The sequence below is a fragment of the Haliotis cracherodii genome, unplaced genomic scaffold (assembly GCF_022045235.1).
Source record: "Haliotis cracherodii isolate W230 unplaced genomic scaffold, xgHalCrac1.p SCAF_11, whole genome shotgun sequence".
NCBI classification, from domain to species: domain Eukaryota; kingdom Metazoa; phylum Mollusca; class Gastropoda; order Lepetellida; family Haliotidae; genus Haliotis; species Haliotis cracherodii.
In genome coordinates this window covers 15,980,701-16,005,609 of record NW_027266266.1, presented here as the reverse complement: position 1 = coordinate 16,005,609, position 24,909 = coordinate 15,980,701, and the positions used below count along the sequence as shown (strand labels likewise).

General features: G+C 40.7%; 1 protein-coding gene and 4 non-coding genes across 5 annotated transcripts in view; 4 read left to right on the top strand and 1 right to left on the bottom strand.

Moving 5' to 3' along the window:
* LOC139456264 (malectin-B-like) overlaps positions 1–21,009 on the bottom strand; it is a 29,125-nt gene extending 8,116 nt beyond the window's left edge. Inside the window, exons 1-3 of the mRNA XM_071237884.1 lie at positions 20,605–21,009; positions 3,829–4,008; positions 3,249–3,306 (exon numbers count right to left, since the gene is read on the bottom strand). Of these exons, the coding sequence (XP_071093985.1) occupies positions 3,249–3,306; positions 3,829–4,008; positions 20,605–20,991 (625 nt within the window). The 5' untranslated portion in view covers positions 20,992–21,009. The remainder of the gene's footprint in view (positions 1–3,248; positions 3,307–3,828; positions 4,009–20,604) is intronic.
* A 2,592-nt stretch (positions 21,010–23,601) lies between these two features.
* Trnaf-gaa (transfer RNA phenylalanine (anticodon GAA)) lies at positions 23,602–23,674 on the top strand. The gene has a single exon. It is a non-coding gene; the product is annotated as a tRNA-Phe (tRNA).
* Positions 23,675–23,971: 297 nt separating this feature from the next.
* Positions 23,972–24,044, top strand: Trnaf-gaa (transfer RNA phenylalanine (anticodon GAA)). The gene has a single exon. It is a non-coding gene; the product is annotated as a tRNA-Phe (tRNA).
* A 297-nt stretch (positions 24,045–24,341) lies between these two features.
* On the top strand, positions 24,342–24,414 carry Trnaf-gaa (transfer RNA phenylalanine (anticodon GAA)). The gene has a single exon. It is a non-coding gene; the product is annotated as a tRNA-Phe (tRNA).
* A 297-nt stretch (positions 24,415–24,711) lies between these two features.
* On the top strand, positions 24,712–24,784 carry Trnaf-gaa (transfer RNA phenylalanine (anticodon GAA)). The gene has a single exon. It is a non-coding gene; the product is annotated as a tRNA-Phe (tRNA).
* The last annotated feature ends 125 nt before the right edge of the window (positions 24,785–24,909 follow it).

Sequence of the window (24,909 nt, the reverse complement as noted above, 5' to 3'; positions counted from 1 at the left end):
CAGTCTCACATGCCCCTAGAATAGCACTGCCTTAGTCCAGTCTCACATGTCCCTAGAATAGCACTGCCTTAGTCCAGTCTCACATGCCCCTAGAATAGCACTGCCTTAGTCCAGTCTCACATGTCCCTAGAATAGCACTGCCTTAGTCCAGTCTCACATGTCCCTAGAATAGCACTGCTTTAGTCCAGTCTCTCATGCCCCTTGAAAAGCCTGACCTTAGTCCAGTCTCACATGTCCCTAGAATAGCACTGCCTTAGTCCAGTCTCACATGTCCCTAGAATAGCACTGCCTTAGTCCAGTCTCACATGTCCCTAGAATAGCACTGCTTTAGTCCAGTCTCTCATGCCCCTTGAAAAGCCTGACCTTAGTCCAGTCTCACATGTCCCTAGAATAGCACTGCCTTAGTCCAGTCTCACATGTCCCTAGAATAGCACTGCCTTAGTCCAGTCTCACATGTCCCTAGAATAGCACTGCTTTAGTCCAGTCTCTCATGCCCCTTGAAAAGCCTGACCTCAGTCCAGTCTCACATGCCCCTAGAATAGCACTGCTTTAGTCCAGTCTTACCTGCCCCTAGAATAGCACGGCCTAGGTTCAGTCTCACACGCCCCTCAAATAGCAAGACCTTAGTCCAGTCTCACAAGCCCCTAGAATAACACCGTCTTACTCCTGTCTCACATGTCCCTTAAATGGCAAGACCTTAGTCCAGTCTCACATGCCCCTAGAATAGCACGGCCTTAGTCCAGTCTCACATGTCCCTAGAATAGCACTGCCTTAGTCCAGTCTCACATGTCCCTAGAATAGCACGGCCTTAGTCCAGTCTCACATGTCCCTAGAATAGCACTGCCTTAGTCCAGTCTCACATGTCCCTAGAATAGCACTGCCTTAGTCCAGTCTCACATGTCCCTAGAATAGCACGGCCTTAGTCCAGTCTTACCTGCCCCTAGAATAGCACGGCCTAGGTTCAGTCTCACACGCCCCTCAAATAGCAAGACCTTAGTCCAGTCTCACAAGCCCCTAGAATAACACCGTCTTACTCCTGTCTCACATGTCCCTTAAATGGCAAGACCTTAGTCCAGTCTCACATGCCCCTAGAATAGCACGGCCTTAGTCCAGTCTCACATGTCCCTAGAATAGCACTGCCTTAGTCCAGTCTCACATGTCCCTAGAATAGCACGGCCTTAGTCCAGTCTCACATGTCCCTAGAATAGCACTGCCTTAGTCCAGTCTCACATGTCCCTAGAATAGCACTGCCTTAGTCCAGTCTCACATGTCCCTAGAATAGCACTGCCTTAGTCCAGTCTCACATGTCCCTAGAATAGCACTGCCTTAGTCCAGTCTCACATGTCCCTAGAATAGCACGGCCTTAGTCCAGTCTCACATGTCCCTAGAATAGCACTGCCTTAGTCCAGTCTCACATGTCCCTAGAATAGCACTGCCTTAGTCCAGTCTCACATGCCCCTAGAATAACACGGCCTTAGTCCAGTCTCACATGTCCCTAGAATAGCACGGCCTTAGTCCAGTCTCACATGTCCCTAGAATAGCACTGCCTTAGTCCAGTCTCACATGTCCCTAGAATAGCACCGCCTTAGTCCAGTCTCACATGCCCCTTAAATGGCACCGCCTTAGTCCAGTCTTACCTGCCCCTAGAATAGCACGGCCTAGGTTCAGTCTCACACGCCCCTCAAATAGCAAGACCTTAGTCCAGTCTCACAAGCTCCTAGAATAACACCGTCTTACTCCTGTCTCACATGTCCCTTAAATGGCAAGACCTTAGTCCAGTCTCACATGCCCCTAGAATAGCACGGCCTTAGTCCAGTCTCACATGTCCCTAGAATAGCACGGCCTTAGTCCAGTCTCACATGTCCCTAGAATAGCACGGCCTTAGTCCAGTCTCACATGTCCCTAGAATAGCACTGCCTTAGTCCAGTCTCACATGTCCCTAGAATAGCACTGCCTTAGTCCAGTCTCACATGTCCCTAGAATAGCACTGCCTTAGTCCAGTCTCACATGCCCCTAGAATAGCACCGCCTTAGTCCAGTCTCACATGCTCCTCAAATAGCATAGCCTTAGTCCAGTCTCGCATGCTCCTCAAATAGCACCGCCTTAGTCCAGTCTCGCATGCTCCTCAAATAGCATGGCCTTAGTCCAGTCTCGCATGCTCCTCAAATAGCACCGCCTTAGTCCAGTCTCGCATGCTCCTCAAATAGCACCGCCTTAGTCCAGTCTCGCATGCTCCTCAAATAGCATGGCCTTAGTCCAGTCTCGCATGCTCCTCAAATAGCACCGCCTTAGTCCAGTCTCACATGCTCCTCAAATAGCATAGCCTTAGTCCAGTCTCAATTGCTCCTCAAATAGCATAGCCTTAGTCCAGTCTCAATTGCTCCTCAAATAGCATAGCCTTAGTCCAGTCTCAATTGCTCCTCAAATAGCATAGCCTTAGTCCAGTCTCACATGCTCCTCAAATAGCACCGCCTTAGTCCAGTCTCGCATGCTCCTCAAATAGCATAGCCTTAGTCCAGTCTCACATGCTCCTCAAATAGCATGGCCTTAGTCCAGTCTCGCATGCTCCTCAAATAGCACCGCCTTAGTCCAGTCTCGCATGCTCCTCAAATAGCATGGCCTTAGTCCAGTCTCGCATGCTCCTCAAATAGCACCGCCTTAGTCCAGTCTCACATGCTCCTCAAATAGCATAGCCTTAGTCCAGTCTCAATTGCTCCTCAAATAGCATGGCCTTAGTCCAGTCTCACATGCTCCTCAAATAGCATGGCCTTAGTCCAGTCTCGCATGCTCCTCAAATAGCACCGCCTTAGTCCAGTCTCACATGCTCCTCAAATAGCATGGCCTTAGTCCAGTCTTACATGCTCCTCAAATAGCATGGCCTTAGTCCAGTCTCACATGCTCCTCAAATAGCATGGCCTTAGTCCAGTCTCACATGCTCCTCAAATAGCATAGCCTTAGTCCAGTCTCACATGCTCCTCAAATAGCATAGCCTTAGTCCAGTCTCACATGCCCCTCAAATAGCATGGCCTTAGTCCAGTCTTACATGCTCCTCAAATAGCATGGCCTTAGTCCAGTCTCGCATGCTCCTCAAATAGCATGGCCTTAGTCCAGTCTTACATGCCCCTCAAATAGCATAGCCTTAGTCCAGTCTCACATGCTCCTCAAATAGCATGGCCTTAGTCCAGTCTCACATGCCCCTTGATCTTGCAAAGACAACATAATATTACAAAAATGATAAAGTCACTCACCATCTAAAGTTCCTTTCATCACATAGATAGCGTTCACTTTGGGGTTGTCATAATCTCCCTGAAAAGGACATACCAGGATTTAGCTAAAACATAATTCCATGAATACTTACATTAGTGGAACATATAACATTCATTTTCGATTCTAAAATTTCATTTTGTTTGTTCATTAGCAGAGTAGTTTAAATATTACTTCTGACATGATAAGGACCTACTTTCTGATATATGTGTTATAAACTATGTATTCTTAGCATCTGAACCCCTAAGACTCATACTGTGCATACTGGTTTCACGATCATCATCATCCATATCACATACGAAAGTACGAAATGGTTTCCTTTGACCTGCTTACTATTTGTTTGTTTGTTTGTTGTTTGTTCTATAACGCCGCTCTCAGCAATATTCCAGCTATATGACGGCGGTCTGAAAAATACTTGAGTCTGGACCAGACAATCCAGTGATTGACATCATGAACATCAATCCAGGCAATTGGGATATGATGACATGCATCAACCAAGTCATCAAGTCTGACCATCCAATCCTGTTCGCGTCTCTAACAACTGATTTCTTTCGGACACCTTACCTTGATAAACTCAACCGTTAACTTTCCATCAATCTGCGACGTCTCTCCGTTAACTCGTAGTTTGCCTCCTTTGACAGAGAATGCAACAATCTCATCATGTGCAACACCCCGGCCCACTCGACTGTATATATCCAGCTCACTGACGATGGTGTGCTCGCCATTTAACACTACGTCAAAAACCTGAAAAAATAAATTGATTCAAGTGAATCATTGATGCAGCAATGTGTCAAGTGTTCATTTGTGTTTGTTGTTTAACGCCCAACTCAGCAATATTCCAGCTATATAACAGCGGTGTGTAAATAATTGAGTCTGGACTAGACAATCCAGTGACTGACATCATGAGCATCGATCCATGCCATTGGGATAAGATGACTTGCACGAACCAAGTCAGCGAGCCTGACCGCCCAATCCTGTTAGTCGCCTCTTACGACAAGCATAGTCGCCTTTTATGGCAAGCATGAGTTGCTGAAGACCAATTCCCGGGTCTTACATTATGAGCATCAATCTACACAATTGGGATACGATGACATGCAACAACCAATTCAGCGAGCCTGGCCACCCGATCCTGTTAGTCGCCTCTTACGACAAGCATGGGTTGCTGAACCCGGATCTTCACAGGTTAAGTGTTCAACATATTCAGGTATTAGGGTCAAGTGTTACAGGAAACTCCATGGCCCCAATGACAAATTGCCGTACAAAATTAAACATAAGAGAAAGCATTCACACAAACATATCACAAGTATTCTTCTAATTTCTCATAAAGAGACTGACATTTTACAATTTCCAGTTTTGCAAAGACCACCTGTATCTAAAAAAATCAGCTGAATTGGCACCAATGGAACAGCATTTGTTTACCTTTCAAGTCAGCAGTGTCGCCCAGCTAATAGTGAGTTTTTTTCCCCAAGAACTTACCAAGTTATTCAACTTAGTACTCATGGCAGGTAATCAATAGCCAGACAGTGTAATTACATGATTAATTTGCGTACTTCAGTGTGGATTTGTTGACATGGTATTTCCGGTGTTACATGCTCACGGTAATATCTTTCCATGGGGAAAAAAACATCAAAACTCATTATTTCTTACATAATGCGCACCCCATTCTACACAGCTGTGTTTTTTTGGAGAAAAAAAGTGTGCACTATACTCAAGAAAATACGGTACAATACCTCCATTCTAATATGTCATGGACCCATTTGCCACACACCTCCATTTCAGAAGTGATGCCATAGGTCCTATGTCTAACTGACATTTGAATCGGACTCAACATGAAGCTATCACTGGGTCCAGGGTGTTTATCATGATAGAATGGCCATATAATACCCTGGATAATTGAGGATGGATAATGTGTAACCTGGTAACTGAAATCTTTCATTCTCATTTGTGAAATTGTAGAAGAATATCAGCTGTGGCGAAAGCCTACTTTTATCTGTTACAGAATTTCCAGCCAGATAGGTTTGATTAAAGGTGAGATAAGGAATAAAATCAATTATCAAAGGATAAGTTTGTTAATGTAACCTCTAACGTGAATCCTAAAATTAAATCTTGTGTTTCACAGACTGGCGATGTAACAGGGTTTTCTCCATTGCAATACTGGGGTACAAAGTGTCACCCCTTTTTTTAGCACTGAACCTAAATGATCAAGAAACGTTTTTTTATTTTTAATGGACTACAAAGAGTAAATAATTACCTTATCAGTTTCCGAAGTTTGCATGAAAAACCTTTAATAATATAACATGCTGATGACACTGTTTTAATGGCAGAAACTCCAGACGACCTAAGAAAATGTTTAACTATAATTGAAGAACAATGAAAAATTGAAATCTCAAAGAAAAGGCTGCCAAGACAAAGATTGTAATATTTAAACTGTTGTCAAATAGGGCATTCAATTTCATGTCAAATAATAATGTTCTCCAGAATGTGCAAGAATATGTTTATCTTGGGGTCTTGTTTACAAACACCGGAAAAAGTTAGCAAGCCCAGAAATGTCTGACAGATGAGGCAGGCATCAAGGGCCAGCAGCCATGTATGCTTTATTTAGAAAAGTAAGACTGCTGGAAATACCTATTGATTGTCAGATTAAACTATTTGGATAACTCGTTCAGCCTCACAGTATTATGGTTCGAAAATATGGGGCTTTTGAGAAATATTGTCAATATATAGTCATACAGTTAAAAAAGTCAACGCCAGATTATATGTGGTGTATGGTGAACTAGGAAGAATATCCACTTGTCAACTGCATGAAAGTGGAAATGATCCTATGTTTGTGTAAATTACTATCATCTGATCATACTCTCTCAAGTATTGCTGACAAACTGACGAATAAATACAATGTAAATCAAGGCCTCAACTCCCTACTATTGAATGAACCATAAACTGTCTCATATAATATTGGCTTAAATTACAATTGGTAAGCTTGAAGTTTCTCTTGTTTGTCGTTGAGATTAAGACACTGCTCGCCATTTCTGATTGATCAAGGTGTTTTTTCAAATTAGTAGATATTGCAAACAAAATTCATCAAAAGGCCATTATTATTATTATATAAAAGATAGTTACGTGATAAATCACAAAAAACAAGGGAGAACAAAGCATGGTTTATGCCATGGTAAAACATTGTTCTATCATGACGTCATTTCTGGAGATTCGAACATCCGCTTGCAACTTGATGACGTCGTAAATTGGACATTAATTTTTAGATGGAGGTGTCTTGTGAGATCCTGCTCACAATGAGCTGGGCAACATAGATAAACAGAATGGCCAAACGATCACATCCAAAAGAGGGAGAGATATGACTATCGGTATTGGGAGAAAAGGCACAGAAAATTGACGTGGAAATTATGAGAATGTTTGGGTATAACCAAATTTACCCCCTCCCCCGTTTATAAAATGGACTTGTCCAACATTGCCGAGGAATCTGTTAGGGAGTCATTATATTATCAGGATCAATATTCAAATACGGGTTAAAAATACACATGTATATGGAAGACAAGAAAACTATCAATACCCATCGTGAATGATAACATTTGAGTAACGCTCAATGGACCATCCAAGATATCTGGAGCCCTGGTTAGTTAAGGATACCTTCCTCTGTACCACGGTTGTGATTTATTTACTTCCAAAATTAGAGCCAGATTGTTTTTAATATTCTGTCAAGCAGTTGAGAAATGTCCCTACAAGCCATATCAATTCCAGTATCCAGTATCACTCTCTTAATGTCATCAACAAGACAACTTGTAAATTATATTTCTTTGATTACGCATATATTACCAGTAATATGATTATGAGAATCACTTTGTTGAATATATTAAAATCATCAACTAGACTATTTCAATATGTTACATTTGATTACTGACATATTTGTTTACGGGAATTGATCTGTTAAAAAAGTAGGCCGATGTTAACTAAACAATTCATAAAAGTTTCGTTTGATTATTGACATATTTACCACAAAGTACCAATACCAATCTCACCCAGCTCGAAACTTGCCACTAGAAACAATATTACAATGATTTGCCCCTAGAAACAATATTACAATAACTTACCCCTAGAAAAAATATTACAATAACTTGCCCTCAGAAACAATATTACAATAACTTGTCCCTAGAAACAATATTACAATAACTTTCCCTCAGAAACAATATTACAATAACTTACCCCTAGAAACACTATTACAATAATATCGCAATGTTACTTCCATTCTGCCAAAGGCCACCTAACAACGGCATTCATCCCTTGAGAGTCAACCCTTTATCCAATATGTCAATAGTTATGTCAATAGTAATGACAATGTTATCACAAATCCCCCATCCCCCAACCCCCTCCCGTGCCTTCGGCCTCCCGACCACCACCCCGTCCTCCAGCTCTGTATCGCATGACATGTGCTGATGTCTTACTGGGGATATTCACACATGAGGACGGCAAGATTGAATTTCAATAATTTGAAATGAAGTCACAGCTGAACTGTTCAGCTGCAACAATCCCCAAGGGGACATTAAAATATGCCAATAAGCATTAAGCAATAACACTGGTGGACAATACAACTGACTAAACAAAGGCCAGACATTACTCTATTTTCTCTGGGTGACACTCTCTAAACCCTGGGTTAGCACTAGCAGTGATAGAAACTAACAGTGTTAGTCAGATCGTCCTTACAATGATAACATAACAAAACCTTTGAAACAGGCAAATTTCTCTAGTTCTTAGGATACCTTAGTGAGTGAGTGAGTGAGTGAGTATGGTTTTACGCCGCTTTTAGCAATTTTCCAGCAATATCACGGCGGGGGACACCAGAAATGGGCTTCACACATTGCACCCATGTCGGGAATCGAACCCGGGTCTTCGGCGTGACGAGCGAACGCTTTAACCACTAGGCTACCCGACCGCCCTTAGGATACCTTAACTATTGGGCAGTGTGGTAATTAAGGACTATAGGACTAGTGCCAATTTCTAAAGCTGGGTTAGTGTTCCCAACGTATCGATCCCTCTAAAACACTTATCTACATTACAGTACTCGTCCAACCACACAACACTTATTCTACCAACACAATACTCAAGCATTAAACTCCAGCATCGACACAAACAAATTATGAGGACTTAGCATGATGAAAAACCCAGGAGCCTAATTAATCACAACAGCCACGTGGAAGACAAAGGAGGAAAGACTTGCACATAATCGAAGCAGCTGTGTGATCAGCACCTGATCACTCCTGGCTCACCTGGTCTGACGAGGGGCCACGTCGTACATCATTCCTCATTGTTTCACAACAATGCCCCTTGCCATGCTTGATGCATACATAGGCACTAAATCCAGCTTGTGTTAATCAATAAAATTGACTGGCCCTGCTGTAAATCAGGTAAAGATAGGAATTATCTACAGTGAGTGAGTGAGTGAGTGAGTGAGTGAGTTGGGTTTAACGCTGCTTTTAACAGTATTACAGTTATATCACGACGTGTCAGCTTAATGTGGGAGGAAAGCCCGAAGTGATGCAGGTCTTATACGTTTACCACTTCGGTGAAACCCACAAGCACAGGTATGGTGCTGACAAACCTAGAAACATAATCAGGGCAAACCGGGATTCGAACCCACAATCATAGGTTTCTGGCGTGCCCAAGGGACGCAACTCTGCACAGCCAATCACAGCGCCCCTTATCGAATCGAACCAGGGTCTTTGGAGTGATTACCGAACACTCTAACCACTAGGCTACCCCACCGCCCCCAGTACAATACAACCATTCTGAAACTCAGTTGATGATCTTATCCATTAGTTCCAGTATGCCTTGAGCCACTTCCAATAATAATGAGTGGAGAGTCTCATTTGGACTGATGCAACCAAAGACTTCAAACCAGTCAATAAACAAGTGTAAGAGTGTAAAGACACATAAAGACCCTCTATTTACCAGTACCTATAAAATTTTAGTCCTTGACATTTATATATTTGTTTAGATTGGCATATTATCTGTATGACTAAAGAAATAAATCGTATTTTCGTATTTAGGAAAATACGAAAAATTCGGAACAGTTGGCAGCTAAGTCCTTATTGTATATATACATTAGTGATATGGTTTTACGCCAGTTTTAGCAATATTCCAGCAATATCACAGCGGAGGACACCAGTGTGGGTGAAGGAGTCTTGATTTACGCCGCTTTTAGCAACATTTCTGCAATATCACAGCAGGGGACACCAGAAGTGGGCTTCACACATGGTACCCATATGGGGAATCGAATCGGGCCCTCTTGGCCAGCAAACACACACTTTAACCACTAGGCTATCCTGTCACCCCTATATATACATTAACAACAATGTGCCAAGTCAGCAGGTAGTGGTGGTTCCCCGGGCAGCTTGCTAAACCCCAGCAAGGCTTAGGGCGAGACCTGATCCCTCTGTATCTCCTACTCAACACCTTGTAATTTATGTTTATTATACATGTACTGCATGCCACTGTGAGTGGTTTCGAGTATAATAAACAACAAGAACCCAATCTTTGCCAAGGCTTATTCACTAAGATTTATAACACAGGTAGGCTTGTTTAGCCCGGCTGACAATACGGAACCAGGCATTTATTATACTCAAATGGGGTGGGTCATCTGCGTTAGAAATTGGCACTAGTCCCATTGTCCTTGTCAAACTGCCCAGTTAAGGTATCATCAGGACTAGTAGAAATATGCCATTTTTAAGGGTTTTGCTATATGTTATCATTATCATTGAGGGGGCACGGTTGGCCCAGTCGTCTAAGGCGCCGCAATTCGTTGTGCAGAGTTGCGTCCCTTGGGCACCCCCAGAAACCTATGATTGTGGGTTCGAATCCCGGTTCGCCCCGATTATGTTTCTAGGTTTGTCAGCACCATACCTGTGCTCGTGGGTTTCACGGAAGTGGTAAACTTCTGAGACCTGCATCACTTCGGGCTTTCCTCCCACATTAAGCTGACACGCTGTGATATAACTGGAATACTGTTAAAAGTGGCGTTAAACCCAACTCACTCACTCATTATCATTACAAGGACTAGTGGACTAAACATGTTAATTTCTACAGCTGGTATCAGGAATCTGGGGACGGTAACCAAAATATATCTCGAGGAGAGGGTCCTGAAAAATAATATTCATACTTGGGGAGGGTCATGTACAAGGACATGGGGAGGGTCATCCGCAAATGTGACAAGCATGAGGGAGGGTCATTACATTCAACATTAAAAACAAAGAAAAACCTCTGACCCACTTTATCATGGCCAGGCCCTAAAGGTAGAAGGGTTAAGAAAGCAACCTTATACAGCATCACCATCTGGCTGTATAATGAATGGCAATCAAGTTTTTGAAGGGTAACTTGGCTAAAGGATAATTTTGAAATAACCAAGTGCTACAATGGTTGTCATGAGCTGGATACTATAATACACCGCAACACAGCGATACTGTCGAAGTGCAGCTTGGTAACTAAACAATTTGTCACTCACGTGTTAGCACTGGGCTATGGACAATTGCACTGCATCAACTGTCTAATCGATTGACACCCTGAGTTATTCCTATGCCTTTGTTATACTAGTCATGGACTAGTTTATCTTTTATCGTAGGAGGTACGGTAACACTAATCCCAATGGTTGAGTTCTTTGACATGTTTGAAAATAATTACTTTTGGAAAATCAAAACTGAAATATGAATCAATGCATGAGTAGGTGGATCTTGTAGAGTATCAAATACATCAGGGAATCGCAACACTCCTAAAAACAATTAAAGCGATTTCCCATCACTTTGAACTCTCGCTTCAACATCTGTGACATTTTCCAAGTCATAAACTTAAGTTATTATTGATATTTAGCAAACATGTCACACTTTCTGATTCTACAGATATTGTAAAGGAGACAGCTGTAGAGATGACACATGGTCAACAAGGTAAATTCAATTTTCCCGAACTTTCCAACCTCCACACCATTTTAAAAACCTTATCATCTTTCCTTGTAGACTCATCATCACAACTGTTATTGATCTTACCCAGTTTCAGGAAAGAAAGGCAGATTATGCTATCATTCTTCTTAAGTGGGTGAGCAAGTTGAGTTGAATGCCTCCTTAACAATAATCCAGCAATATCACGGCGCGGACACCAGAAATGGGTTTATTTTTTTCTCATAAAAACCGATGGAAAACAGCATTCAAAGTTTAGCATTAAAATCAAGGAGTTCTTGTCATTGCCATAACATTAAAAATTAAAGATTCTAGGTGTTCATGGAACATTGTAGAACATTACTGGAAACAGCATTTAAGCAGAAACACTAAAAAAAATATTAGTGTAAAATATCCAACAGACCGGCGCCAAAGGAGTAAGAATGTATTGAACACCCAAAGAAAACATTAATACCCAGGTGAATGACAACTTGTGAGTAAATACTTCATGACAATTCTTTAAATGTAGATCGTATTCCAATCATATCACAGCGTGTCAGCTTAACATGCTTAATGTGGGCGGAAAACCTGAAGTGATGCAGATGTTTACCACTTTGATGAAACCCATGAGCACAGGTATGGTGCGATCCGTGTTGACGCTAATACAATTAGAGCAAATTTCAATAACCTCTCTTAATTTCAAAATATTGCATGTGAATCCGGTCTGTAGAACAGATAGGTGATAACATTTAAGTTTTAAAACTGCTAACAAAAATGTCATCATTAGCACAGAAATGCATATTTTATAATCTTCACGACAAGTAAGTAAGCCATACCCCATTGACACTTTTAACAGCAAGGCTTCTACTTACTACATATTCAGTCTGACTGGCATTCTTATCAGTAACTTATGTTTTGTTTGTTTGTTCATTGTTGTTTAACGCCGCACTCAGCAATAGTCTGTAAATAATCAAGCCTGGACCAGACAATCCAGTCATTTATATCCTGAGCATCGATCCACGCAAATGGGATACAATGACATGCATCAACCAAGTCAGCGAGCCTGACCACCCGATCCTGTTAGTCGCCTCTTCAGCGTTAGAAACTGGCACTAGTCCTGTAGTCCTTACCAAACTGCCCAATAGTAAAGTTATCCTAAGGACTAGTAGAAATTGGCCCATTTTAAGGGTTTTGCTATATCGTATCAGTATAATGTGAGTGAGTGAGTATGGTTTTACGCCGCTTTTAGCAATATTCCAGCAATATCACGGCGGGGACACCAGAAATGGGCTTCACAATTTGTACCCATGTCGGGAATCGAACCCGGGTCTTCGGCGTGACGAGCGAACGCTTTAACCACTAGGCTACCCGACCGCCCCTTATCATTATAAGGACTAGTGGACAAAAACTGTTAGTTTCTAACCCTGCTCTTACGACAAGCATAGTCAGCAAGTGTTACTTATGCATTATTCAGTAATCTTATACAGGTTGTAGTTATCGTATGTCCCCATGGGTCGTATTGAACCTCGACCAGGAAACTGAACTTATTAGCAGAATATGAAGCCTTATCAAAATCAAATTGATTTTTTCACTGCAAGTAGTAACTTAATATAAAGTTGTCATGGTTGTAAAAAGCATTATGTAAATCTTTCTCAGTTTACGTGACTATGGCAAGGTTTTTTTTGATAAAATGTTGACCATTTTTACAACTGGAGTAAATTAACAATTCTCAATCAACAACTCAGTTTTGGTGAGTGAGTGGGCAATTTGTGAGTGAAATGGGCTTCACACATTTCAATTAGGGGAATTAAACCCAGGCTTCAGAGTATGAATGTTTGTATGCTAGAATGTAACAATACAGTGGGGTCATGTAACCATGGTTACGACATGTATCTCGATACAGTATTTACATTTTATTTAAGAGTTGATATATTCTCGCTTAGCAGGTGAATCACAACCCTGAATCATTTGTTTCAATATTTTGTTTGTTTGTTTGTTTGTTTAACGCCGCACTCTGCAATATTCCAGCTATATGACGGCAGTCTGTAAATAATCAAGTCTGGACCAGACAATCCAGTAATTGACATCATGAGCATCGATCCACACAATTGGGATCGATGACATGCATCAACCAGGTCAGCGAGCCTGACCCCCTGATCCCGTTAGTCGCCTCTTACAACAAGCATGGGTTGCTGAAGACCTATTCTACTCCGGCTCTTCACGGGTCGTTTTAATATTTCAGAGTTCGAAGATGGGAAATTGTGGAACCATATCATATAGGCTAAAGGGCTCTGTGAATGTCATGCTATTAATTAATAGCCAATTGGGAAACACTAGAGAATGTGCAAATTAATGAAGAGTTTCCAGAGCTCCAGATAAGCTTTTTGTGTTGTGGGTATTTTACCCATGCATTTTAAAATCATTGGGTATCAGTAATTCTATCTGGGTATTCAAATTCTGTTACCCACTAGTTTTTACACATGAGGGTATTTAAGTTAAATATTTAAAAACACTATTCATCTAGTCCCTGCAAACTGGTGTCATGTGGTTTCAAGAGCTTTATAGGACTCAAAAATACCACGATACTTCCACAAGAAAGTGTGATGGCAAATGATCATGATGTAACTGTCATCGTGGAGTTTAGCAAGGTTGACGGAATGCCTGTTTATAATTTCAAAATAAGTTGCTGATTTGCTAATCTAATACGCAGGGTTACTTCTCAATATTTTGATGATACGCACACGTTTTATTTTTGTAGTGTATCTGTAATGTTCGTTGCATATTTGATACGCTTGTATTTTATTTTACTGCATATTTCTGCATTTCTGATGCGTATTTTACACAGATACGCAGCTTATCTGGAGCTCTGGTTTCTGTTATTATTCACATGTTTTTACACCAGTATGACTTGCAATGAAATGTAACATGATACAGGGCTGTAAATGGATGTATTGTATCATGGCCTTGTATCGGGAGACAAAACTGTAATGAAATGTAACATGATACAGGGCTGTAAATGGATGTATTGTATCATGGCCTTGTATCAGGAGACAATACTGTAATGAAATGTAACATGATACAGGGTTGTAAATGGATGTATTGTATCAAGGCCTTGTATCGGGAGACAAACCTGTAATGAAATGTAACATGATACAGGGTTGTAAATGGATGTATTGTATCAAGGCCTTGTATCGGGAGACAAAACTGTAATGAAATGTAACATGATACAGGGTTGTAAATGGATGTATTGTATCAAGGCCTTGTATCAGGAGACAAAACTGTAATGAAATGTAACGTGATACAGGGTTGTAAATGGATGTATTGTATCATGTCCTTGTATCGGGAGACAATACTGTAATGAAATGTAACATGATACAGGGTTGTAAATGGATGTATTGTATCAAGGCCTTGTATCAGGAGACAAAACTGTAATGAAATGTAACATGATACAGGGTTGTAAATGGATGTATTGTATCAAGGCCTTGTATCGGGAGACAAAACTGTAATGAAATGTAACATGATACAGGGTTGTAAATGGATGTATTGTATCATGGCCTTGTATCAGGAGACAATACTGTAATGAAATGTCACATGATACAGGGTTGTAAATGGATGTATTGTATCATGGCCTTGTATCGGGAGACAATACTGTAATGAAATGTAACATGATACAGGGTTGTAAATGGATGTATTGTATCATGGCCTTGTATCAGGAGACAAAACTGTAATGAAATATAACGTGATAGAGGGTTGTAAATGGATGTATTGTATCATGGCCTTGTATCGGTAGACAAAACTGTAATGAAATGTAACATGATACAGGGTTGTAAATGGATGTATTGTATCAAGGCCTTGTATCGGGAGACAAAAGTGTAATGAAATGTAACATGATACAGGGTTGTAAATGGATGTATTGTATCATGGCCTTGTATCGGGAGACAAAACACTAATGAAATGTAACATGATACAGGGTTGTAAATGGAAATATCGTATCATGGCCTTGTATCGGGAGACAAAACAGTAATGAAATGTAACATGATACAGGGCTGTAAATGGATGTATTGTATCATGGCCTTCTATCGGTAGACAATACTGTAATGCCTTATCCTTATACAGCCACTATCAATGAATGTCTATGAGTTTGGCAGTGAGGCCTTCTCGGATCGCCTCGGGAGGCGTCATGACCAACACTGTAGGGATATTGACAGATTCACCCCCACCAATAGCATGTCAAACAGATGACATAATCAGCCACATCACACATTATACAAATGTTATATATTAGGGCGGGGATGGGTAACTCTGGTACTCGGGTCGGGTGGGTCCTGGGTAGGACCCGGTTACCCACAGTACTACCTGGACCCGTGGATAGTCACGTGATATATTGTTTAATGACAAAAACTTACTATGGCATAGTGGTTACACTACAAGTCGCTAATTTTCGCATTTCTTTCTGACAATGCCGCATTCCTTTCGACTTGTATATGTTTGAGTAAAGATAAAGCTTCAGTCAACTTCAGTGTATGCATGATCTGATAGTTTGATACATGTATCTAAATTGTTTTACTGCAGCCCTGGCAAAAACTATCAGACATTCTGTCCCCAATTCTTGAGACATGCAGTGGGTCAGGTAGGGTCAGGTAATAGGGGGGCAGGTACCCGGGTAGTAAATTTGGACTCGTCCCAGCCCTATTATATATGTATACCATCTACCTGTAATTTGTACTTATCCTGCCTCAGGATTATTCTAGGAACATCAACAACTGAACAACAGGTTTGTTGTTTCTTTAATCAGCAAATACAGGGTCAAAGACCAAATACAGGCAGTCCAAACACCAAATGTGTGTACAACAATTGCCACCGATCCAGGGCTCGATTTAGCTTTATAAAACATCCAGTGCAACCTATTACTGACAAACGCACCTAATACTTAATATGCTTAAGTCTACATCAGTGTACATGCACAAGTGCATGTCAACAGATTTCAAATTTTTGTCTTACTAACTCTTACATGTCCTCACAACATCGGTCTTTGAACACACTCAATACCTTTAAGCTTTATGACATCACTAATGCCTGTTTTATGTGTAATCCATGACAATGGCTTAATGCGATGCACAAATGGGCGTCCAGTACTCACAAATGTTAAGACTGGACGTGGAAAAAGAATTTGCATCCCGAGGGTGCAGAATGATATTCCTTGTACCTACAGCGCATCAAGAGCAGTTATGGGCATCTTGTTTCATCCATCAATCTGGACAACTGTCGACATGATCATTGATTCATTCCAGACTCTAAAGTAACAAGAGCAAAAGTGAGCGTGGCTCACTAATACCCCCGACCCGCCTAGTGTGTCAGTAGTTTCAAATTAAATAATACATAGGGTTAGGGTTTGAAAAATTCATAAAAAAATGGAAAATTAATAAAAACAATTTTTTTCTTTTGACTGCACCCCTCCATATGACACAGATTATATGTACTAAGTTTGAGATGAATCATCTGAATAGAGAAATTGCGAGGACAAAGTTTTCGGACGGATGGATGGAACCTTGGTATAACTATATACCCCCGACCTAAAAGGTCATGGGTATAATTATCAAAATGTACAATACATTACTTTACAGCAGGGGTCTGGAAATGGTCATATGCGCCGGACATTCCTGATTGGGAATCTCAAATGTCCGGTTTAAAATATTGCTTACTGGACATTTAAATTTTTTTGTCCGGACATTTTAAAAAAACAACAGTTTACAGGACCCTCATATTGCCTGCAAGGGCCCTTAAAATTATTATTTGGGATCCCCTGGGCCCCCACTTTTGTAAGTAAGGTAAAACTTTGCATGACACATGACACATGACAGTCATCAGGGATCTGAGAGTTTGCACCTGCTGCAAGTTAAATCAAGTTTCTTAAATGGAGCCCTGACAAACTTGTAAATGTATGTGACAATGAACACAATTCAGCAAGATTCAGTACTGAAACATTTCCTCTTAAGGAATAAATCAGATTCTCATCTGTCCATGGTGTGACGCTTCACAGCATTAAGCCAACATAGTGACTCGAAGCCAACAACATGCAGAACTCAAACCCTTTCTACTTTCCAAACACAACTAATTGTCCTGATCGAAAACCATTTTTCTCATTAGTACATATGTGTGCGTGCCATGACATAGACTAGCACAAGTCTCTAAGGCAATAGGGCATGTCGGGTAGCCTAGTGGTTAAAGCGTTCGCTCGTCACGCCAAAGACCCAGGTTCGAATCCCGACATGGGTACAATGTTTGAAGCCCACTTCTGGTGTCCCCTGCCGGGATATTGCTGGAATAATGCTAAAAGCGGAGTAAAACAAAACTCACACTCTCTGAGGTAATAAGTATTAGCTTAAATCATAAGTTCTTCATTATGTAAATAATAAGAAGCTGTCCCTATAAGAGACCGGAGTCCTTACTGTCCACATATCTAGACTTGCCTTTTGGGAGGATAGAATTACTACACATCCATGGACTTTTCTTTCAGTACAGCCTAGGAGCAAGGCTAGCCATGTCACAAAATAAGGAAATTGAAAGAACACAAATATATTCCACCAGGGAATGGAGCCTGCCCATCACTGTTGTTGACAAAGTGTAGCAAGCACCAGCCGGGTCGACATGACCCAGGAGATGATTGCTGTAATTACACTGTTATAATCAAGCGTGAGAGTGACAGTTGGTTTGGGGCTACTTTTACCATTATCACATTCGGGCACATTTCTGTACCTTTCTTAACTGGTTGTGTGTCTGATGGCTCTCAGCAAAAATCAAGCCACATGACAGCAGTAAATAATCGAATGTCGACCAGTAAATCCAGTGATTGATATTATGAGCAACGATCCAGGCTGTTAGGGTAAGTTGACACGACATCAATGAAGTCAATGACCCTGACCACCGGATACAGGAAGTGGCCTCTTACGACCAGCATATATTGCTGGGGACTTATTATAACCCGGAATCCCTATGATGACATGCTATCAACCAAGTCACCAAGTCTGACTACCGATCCAATACCGTATTCGACGTAATAAGAGCCCATGGCGCTCTCAAAATTAGAAATAGGGGGCTCTTATTAGAATATTATTTTGGTGAAAAAAACTGAGTTGAAAGATAAATATTGTTATTTATGTACGACAGATATATTTTTCCATAATTTAATTGCCCATAATTGATGGGACATATAACACGAGTGCATATGATACGCGAATACATAAGTCTTGTGTACATTGATCAATTGGAAGGGGCGCTAATTGGGATTGTTCACAAGCCGATATCTTAGCAAATGTCACTGTGGGCGCTTATTAGAGTGGGGCTCTTATTAAGTCGAATACGGTAAGTCACTTTTTACAACCAGCACGGGGATCATGCCAAAGACACATAATCCAATTAACCAATAATCATGATAATTGACCTATTTTTAACAAACAATAGCTCTAGGCATAGCAAAGGCTATATCATGTGTACTTTCTCAAGGTTGAGCTTGTTGTAGTAAAACAATTAGGGCTGTAAGGATACCCCTTGCTGTTAGCCAGGCCTATCGTGATAGTAAGGTTACGATATTTGATATATCACAACTGTACACTTGTCATGTGATGTAGTCCGTCATAAAACATGAGTAGGGCCCTACTTTCTCAAACCTGTTTAGGAAAGTTGTGGCGAATACAACATCAATGGCACAAGGTCAATAGACAGACAGACAGACAGACAGACAGACAGACAGACTGACAGTGACAGAGAGAATTTACTCAACCGGTTTCGGGAATACAGTTATACCTTTATGCTGTTTTGACGTCACAGTGCACTCTAACATAGTATGACGTCATTGTGCAATCTTAACTTTGCGACGTCACAATACAACAGGCATAGGGCGATAGGGTAGGCGTACGACACATACAGAAATAAGTATTGTAGTGGCAGTAAAATGTACAATACTTGTATAAAATAATTCAATTATTTCAGGCCATTTAATTTTGGTTTAAGTACTAATAAAATAACTTTCTTTTATCTTTCTCAGCGTATCTTTTTCACATTTGGAAAACGGGAAGATCACAAAATTGGGTGTTTTATCATTATCAGAGGGTATGATCCAAAAAAACTATATATATGTGTGTATATACACCATCAGAAAATATAGTTTAAAACATATTTCCATACTGCTTGGCATGTCCTCCATAAATATATCCTCAGAGTTAGAGACTAACAGTTTCTGTCCACTATTCCTTATAATGATAACATATAGCAAAACCCTTAAAATGGGCCAATTTCTACTAGTCATAGGATACCTTTACTATTGGGAAAGTTTGGTAAGGACTACAGGACTAGTGCCAATTTCTAACGCTGATCCTTAGAGCATTTGTTCATCAAGGTGAGGTGAAATGGTGAAATGGTGAAACGCTGCGTCCAAGATTATTGTACTTATATAGCGACGTGCATGCACGTGTGTGTGTGGCTGCTTGTACTAGTCCGGACTGATGCCGATTTATAGTGTTAGCTCACTGAGATACCATGCCGCAGTTTAACATGAATACCCCACTCAGACACAGCATACTGACTCCAAGCCAACCAGCCCTTGTTTTAGCCCCTTAACGCCGAGTGCCAGACAGGGTAACAACAAGTACCATCTTTGAACGTCTTTTTGGTATGACGCGGTCGGGGATCGAACCCCGGACCTTTCGTTCTCCGGCCGGACGCTCTACCACTAGACCACGGAGGCAGTCTTGTTCATCAAGACATGGCCCCAAAAATGTGATGTTGCATCTTCATTGAATCTATATTCCTGTTCATGATTGGAATAAAGATATTGTCTAAACATGCTAAATCAGTGTTTGACATTTAATAAATGCTGGCCTGGTGGTCGTAATGCACTTCTTTGATAGGCATTTAGAATTTGGAATACTAAGTAAGGATAGGATTTATAAATGAACAACTTTATTACAATTAAGGGTGATGTTTCAGTGTTGGTTCTAACACCATTCTCAATGCTACTTGCTTAACATATATAGAACTATCCATTAAGAGATGAAAATATCATTACAAAAAAATAATGTAGGATTGTTATCATTATTATCAAATATAATCTTTATTATATTCTAGATATTTCAGAGGGATTAACATATTCAGTGATTGATATTAATTTACACAAACTCCAGGCTGTACTGGATTATTATCATTGTTTAAAAAGCCTTAGTATGAAACGTTTGACACACATATTTATTCAAAGACAGTGTTGTTTTTGTACATGCACATCGTCGTCCTCAGGCTTGCAAAGGCATTAGACTCTACCATTATTACTATTATAATCTTTTGTCACTAACTGGTAATAATTAAGCATATCGTACAAAAGTATTGCACAGTACAGAAGGGGGTCCCTGTGAATTACCTTCCTGTTCGGCGCTGTAAACCACACTTCGGAAAACTTCAAAACAATAACATAGTCTCCGTCTTTTGACAGTGGAACGTCGTAGCCAAAGGTGGACATGTGATAGCGTTCAGTCTGGTACAATATTTGGTCCTGTGGTACCACTCTTTGGATCAGAAGACTTTTGCCATAATCAGAGGCTTGCCCGATTTTCTGTGGATCCGCCTGGTAACGGATGCCTTGGACATCGGTGTGACTGCTCCCGCCGCAATTCACTGCCCAAATAACCTCTCCGATTCCCATGCACTGCCCGACAAGCGACAGAACGCAGACTGCACTAAATAGCACATGTTGTTTGTGTAAAAACTGTTCTAGTCTTTGAATCGCGGAGCCGGCGATGGTCAACATTTCCACCACGCTTGCTTCTCTTCCGTAAAGGAAATGACGCGGCAGGAGTAACACTGCGCAGGCGCGAGTAATAGTCGTCGTGAATGGATAAGAGACGTGTAATAACCAACGTTGTCAGATCTTTTATCATCCGCTTTTGGCATAGTTTGTACCGGAGCAATTAACTACCGTTCGGTCAATCAATATTCAAGTTGGGATATATTGTAGTGTACATGTTCGGTAATGTAGTGGTAGATCATTTTTTGTGAACGTAACAGCTGAAATTTGCTGGAGTATTGACTCGTATGACACGGACCGGTTAATAGGGTTTATTACAGAGTGTGGCAAAATATTTTTCCGAAACGATAGTGTCAGAAATTGTTTATTTCCCTTCGGATCAAATTATGTAGTTATTTTCTTATTTAGACAAATAAAATATTGATTGGTGCATGCATGGTTGCATGGCGTTTTTTCTTGCAAAATGTAACATTCTTGTCACCCACGATCATGTGAATCAAATGACTTGACAAGGGAATAGCATTTTATAAGGGGGCGATTCTCCTTAATTTCAATGCCGAATTAGTTGGATTTAAAAATTGGTTAAGATGTAATGTAATATAATTTATGAATAAAAACACAAAATATAGCTAAATACATAGGACATTAATAATAATGATTTGTAACAATATGGTCCAAATAATTTCCGTAAAGTTAGCCCGCCTTTCATACTTCCTTGATTTTTACGGCAGCTAAAAAATATACGAGTAAAAGCGGTAAATACACACTGTAAGTAATCTTCCACATTGATCCTACACTCTTCCATGCATATAGTTCCCACATACAACCACGAGCAAGTCCAACCTATACGCCCTGACACACCAGAACACCACTACCCACAAAGATTCGCCTCTCCCATACATATTTTCCTGACTAATGCTTCCAAATACTAAGGGCAGTATTTCGCTCATCTGCTTATAAATGTGTTATATTGATATAAGCGCAAGAGAATAACACATTAGACGTCCACTCTCATACACGAATCACAACACACGCACGCTCTCTCTCTCTCTCTCTCTCTCTCTCTCTCTCTCTCTCTCTCTCTCTCTCTCTGTCTCTCTCATATACACACACAATTGACACAATGTACAAATATGTAGACTTGCACACGGCTCTTAGTCAATAATTATTAATTTTAATCATAAGATTATGTCAAAAATGAGAACAAGTTGTCCCTATAAGAGACTGGAGCCCTGTCCACATATGATATCTAGACTTGCCTGTTAGAGGGATAGAAGTACTACACGCCCTGGACTTATCTTTCAGTACAGCCTTGGAGCAAGGCTATAACATCAACACTTAATTGCAGTGTCACATGACAGATGGGGGATCGGTGTTACAGGAAACATGATGATAGAAAATGATTTGTATTTATTTATCTGTTTGTTTGATTTTATTTCAGTTTTTTATTTGTTATCTCCGATTGCTTGAAATAGCTTCATATCAATATAGAATCCAGGAGTAGAGTCACTGCTGTAGTGTAACGTTAATTTTTATACCTAGAAAGCCTTAATTTGTTTTGTATTTCCCACACATGTGCTTGCAGTCTAACCGTTTCACCAAAGTATAGGCCAGTGTCTAAGACCTGTGTCACTTAGACCCTCACGCCAGAGCTGAAAAAATTCTGTGTGATAAAACTTATATATTTCTCGGGATAAAGCCAAACCTATTCACTCCCCAAAACACCTGTTCACGCAGCAAGTCGATATTAATGGATCAATATCGATATCAGCAAATCGCCCCCACATAGTGTCTATTGTGCAGTATCAGACACCGCAACCTTGCCATAATTATGTCTTCAGCGCCAAGTTAATGAAATATTCAAACATCGCCAAATCATTTGCAGGAATTATTCAAAGCTTTCACAATAAGCCGTTTTCCTCAGATTATGGAGCAATGCATTTAATCACGCAATGACATATGAACCATACTCAAGAATTATTCAAGGAGTGTGAGTGAGTGAGTTTAACGGCGCCTTGAACACTATTCAAGTTATTTCACGGCTTGTATATTCACTTGTTCGTTTTTTAATAAGATAGTCAGTAAGGCATTTGATGTTTGTCTCTATCTAGACATATATATATCAAGTCATTCCTTAATTCTGCATTCATTTTTTCATTAGAAATTAATTTTAAATAAAATCCAAGTATACATATATACAATCCAAAATAAAATATATTTTTCAAATATGTACTGTATCATAATAAAACCACATAACTTATCAATGTCAATTGTGATATTTTCCAATCGTGATAAGCAGCATCAAGAAAGAACAAATATTATTCAAGCCACTTTCAATAGGATACATGTAAAACAATTAATAAATGTTCAGTACCAGACATATTTCATTGTGTGATTTTGAATATTACTATTAATAATCAACTCAACTCAACCTCAACTCACCTCACCTGGAAAACATGGAACGATACATGGTCTCTGGGTCAGTTAACCCTTTCGGAAGACTAGATTTAAGTTCGTCAGAAGTACTGATTTTCATTTATGTCATCATAGCTTCACACATATCTCGCCCTCGCCTAGCCTAGTGCTCGTTTCAAATGACAGCCTTCCTCGTCGGCCGGAATAGCTCAGTTGGGAGAGCGTTAGACTGAAGATCTAAAGGCCCCCGGTTCAATCCCGGGTTCCGGCACAGAGTGCAGGACTCTGGCGGCTGACCACACTTTTTGGAAGTCAGTTTTATGAATATGTTTACCCCAAGTCAAAAGTCAAAAGTCACCAATCTCACAGAGCATCTGCAAAATATTTCAGATCAGAATATGCATTAGCTAACTTCATTTCGGAAGAGATGCCTTATGTTTCCCTGACATTTTGAACTTTTTCTCCCTGTTGCATTAATTGTACAACGATAGTATCTGTTCAGTGCCATGCCAACCAATTCGCCCTCGCCTAGCCTAGTGCTCGTTTCAAATGACAGCCTTCCTCGTCGGCCGGAATAGCTCAGTTGGGAGAGCGTTAGACTGAAGATCTAAAGGCCCCCGGTTCAATCCCGGGTTCCGGCACAGAGTGCAGGACTCTGGCGGCTGACCACACTTTTTGGAAGTCAGTTTTATGAATATGTTTACCCCAAGTCAAAAGTCAAAAGTCACCAATCTCACAGAGCATCTGCAAAATATTTCAGATCAGAATATGCATTAGCTAACTTCATTTCGGAAGAGATGCCTTATGTTTCCCTGACATTTTGAACTTTTTCTCCCTGTTGCATTAATTGTACAACGATAGTATCTGTTCAGTGCCATGCCAACCAATTCGCCCTCGCCTAGCCTAGTGCTCGTTTCAAATGACAGCCTTCCTCGTCGGCCGGAATAGCTCAGTTGGGAGAGCGTTAGACTGAAGATCTAAAGGCCCCCGGTTCAATCCCGGGTTCCGGCACAGAGTGCAGGACTCTGGCGGCTGACCACACTTTTTGGAAGTCAGTTTTATGAATATGTTTACCCCAAGTCAAAAGTCAAAAGTCACCAATCTCACAGAGCATCTGCAAAATATTTCAGATCAGAATATGCATTAGCTAACTTCATTTCGGAAGAGATGCCTTATGTTTCCCTGACATTTTGAACTTTTTCTCCCTGTTGCATTAATTGTACAACGATAGTATCTGTTCAGTGCCATGCCAACCAATTCGCCCTCGCCTAGCCTAGTGCTCGTTTCAAATGACAGCCTTCCTCGTCGGCCGGAATAGCTCAGTTGGGAGAGCGTTAGACTGAAGATCTAAAGGCCCCCGGTTCAATCCCGGGTTCCGGCACAGAGTGCAGGACTCTGGCGGCTGACCACACTTTTTGGAAGTCAGTTTTATGAATATGTTTACCCCAAGTCAAAAGTCAAAAGTCACCAATCTCACAGAGCATCTGCAAAATATTTCAGATCAGA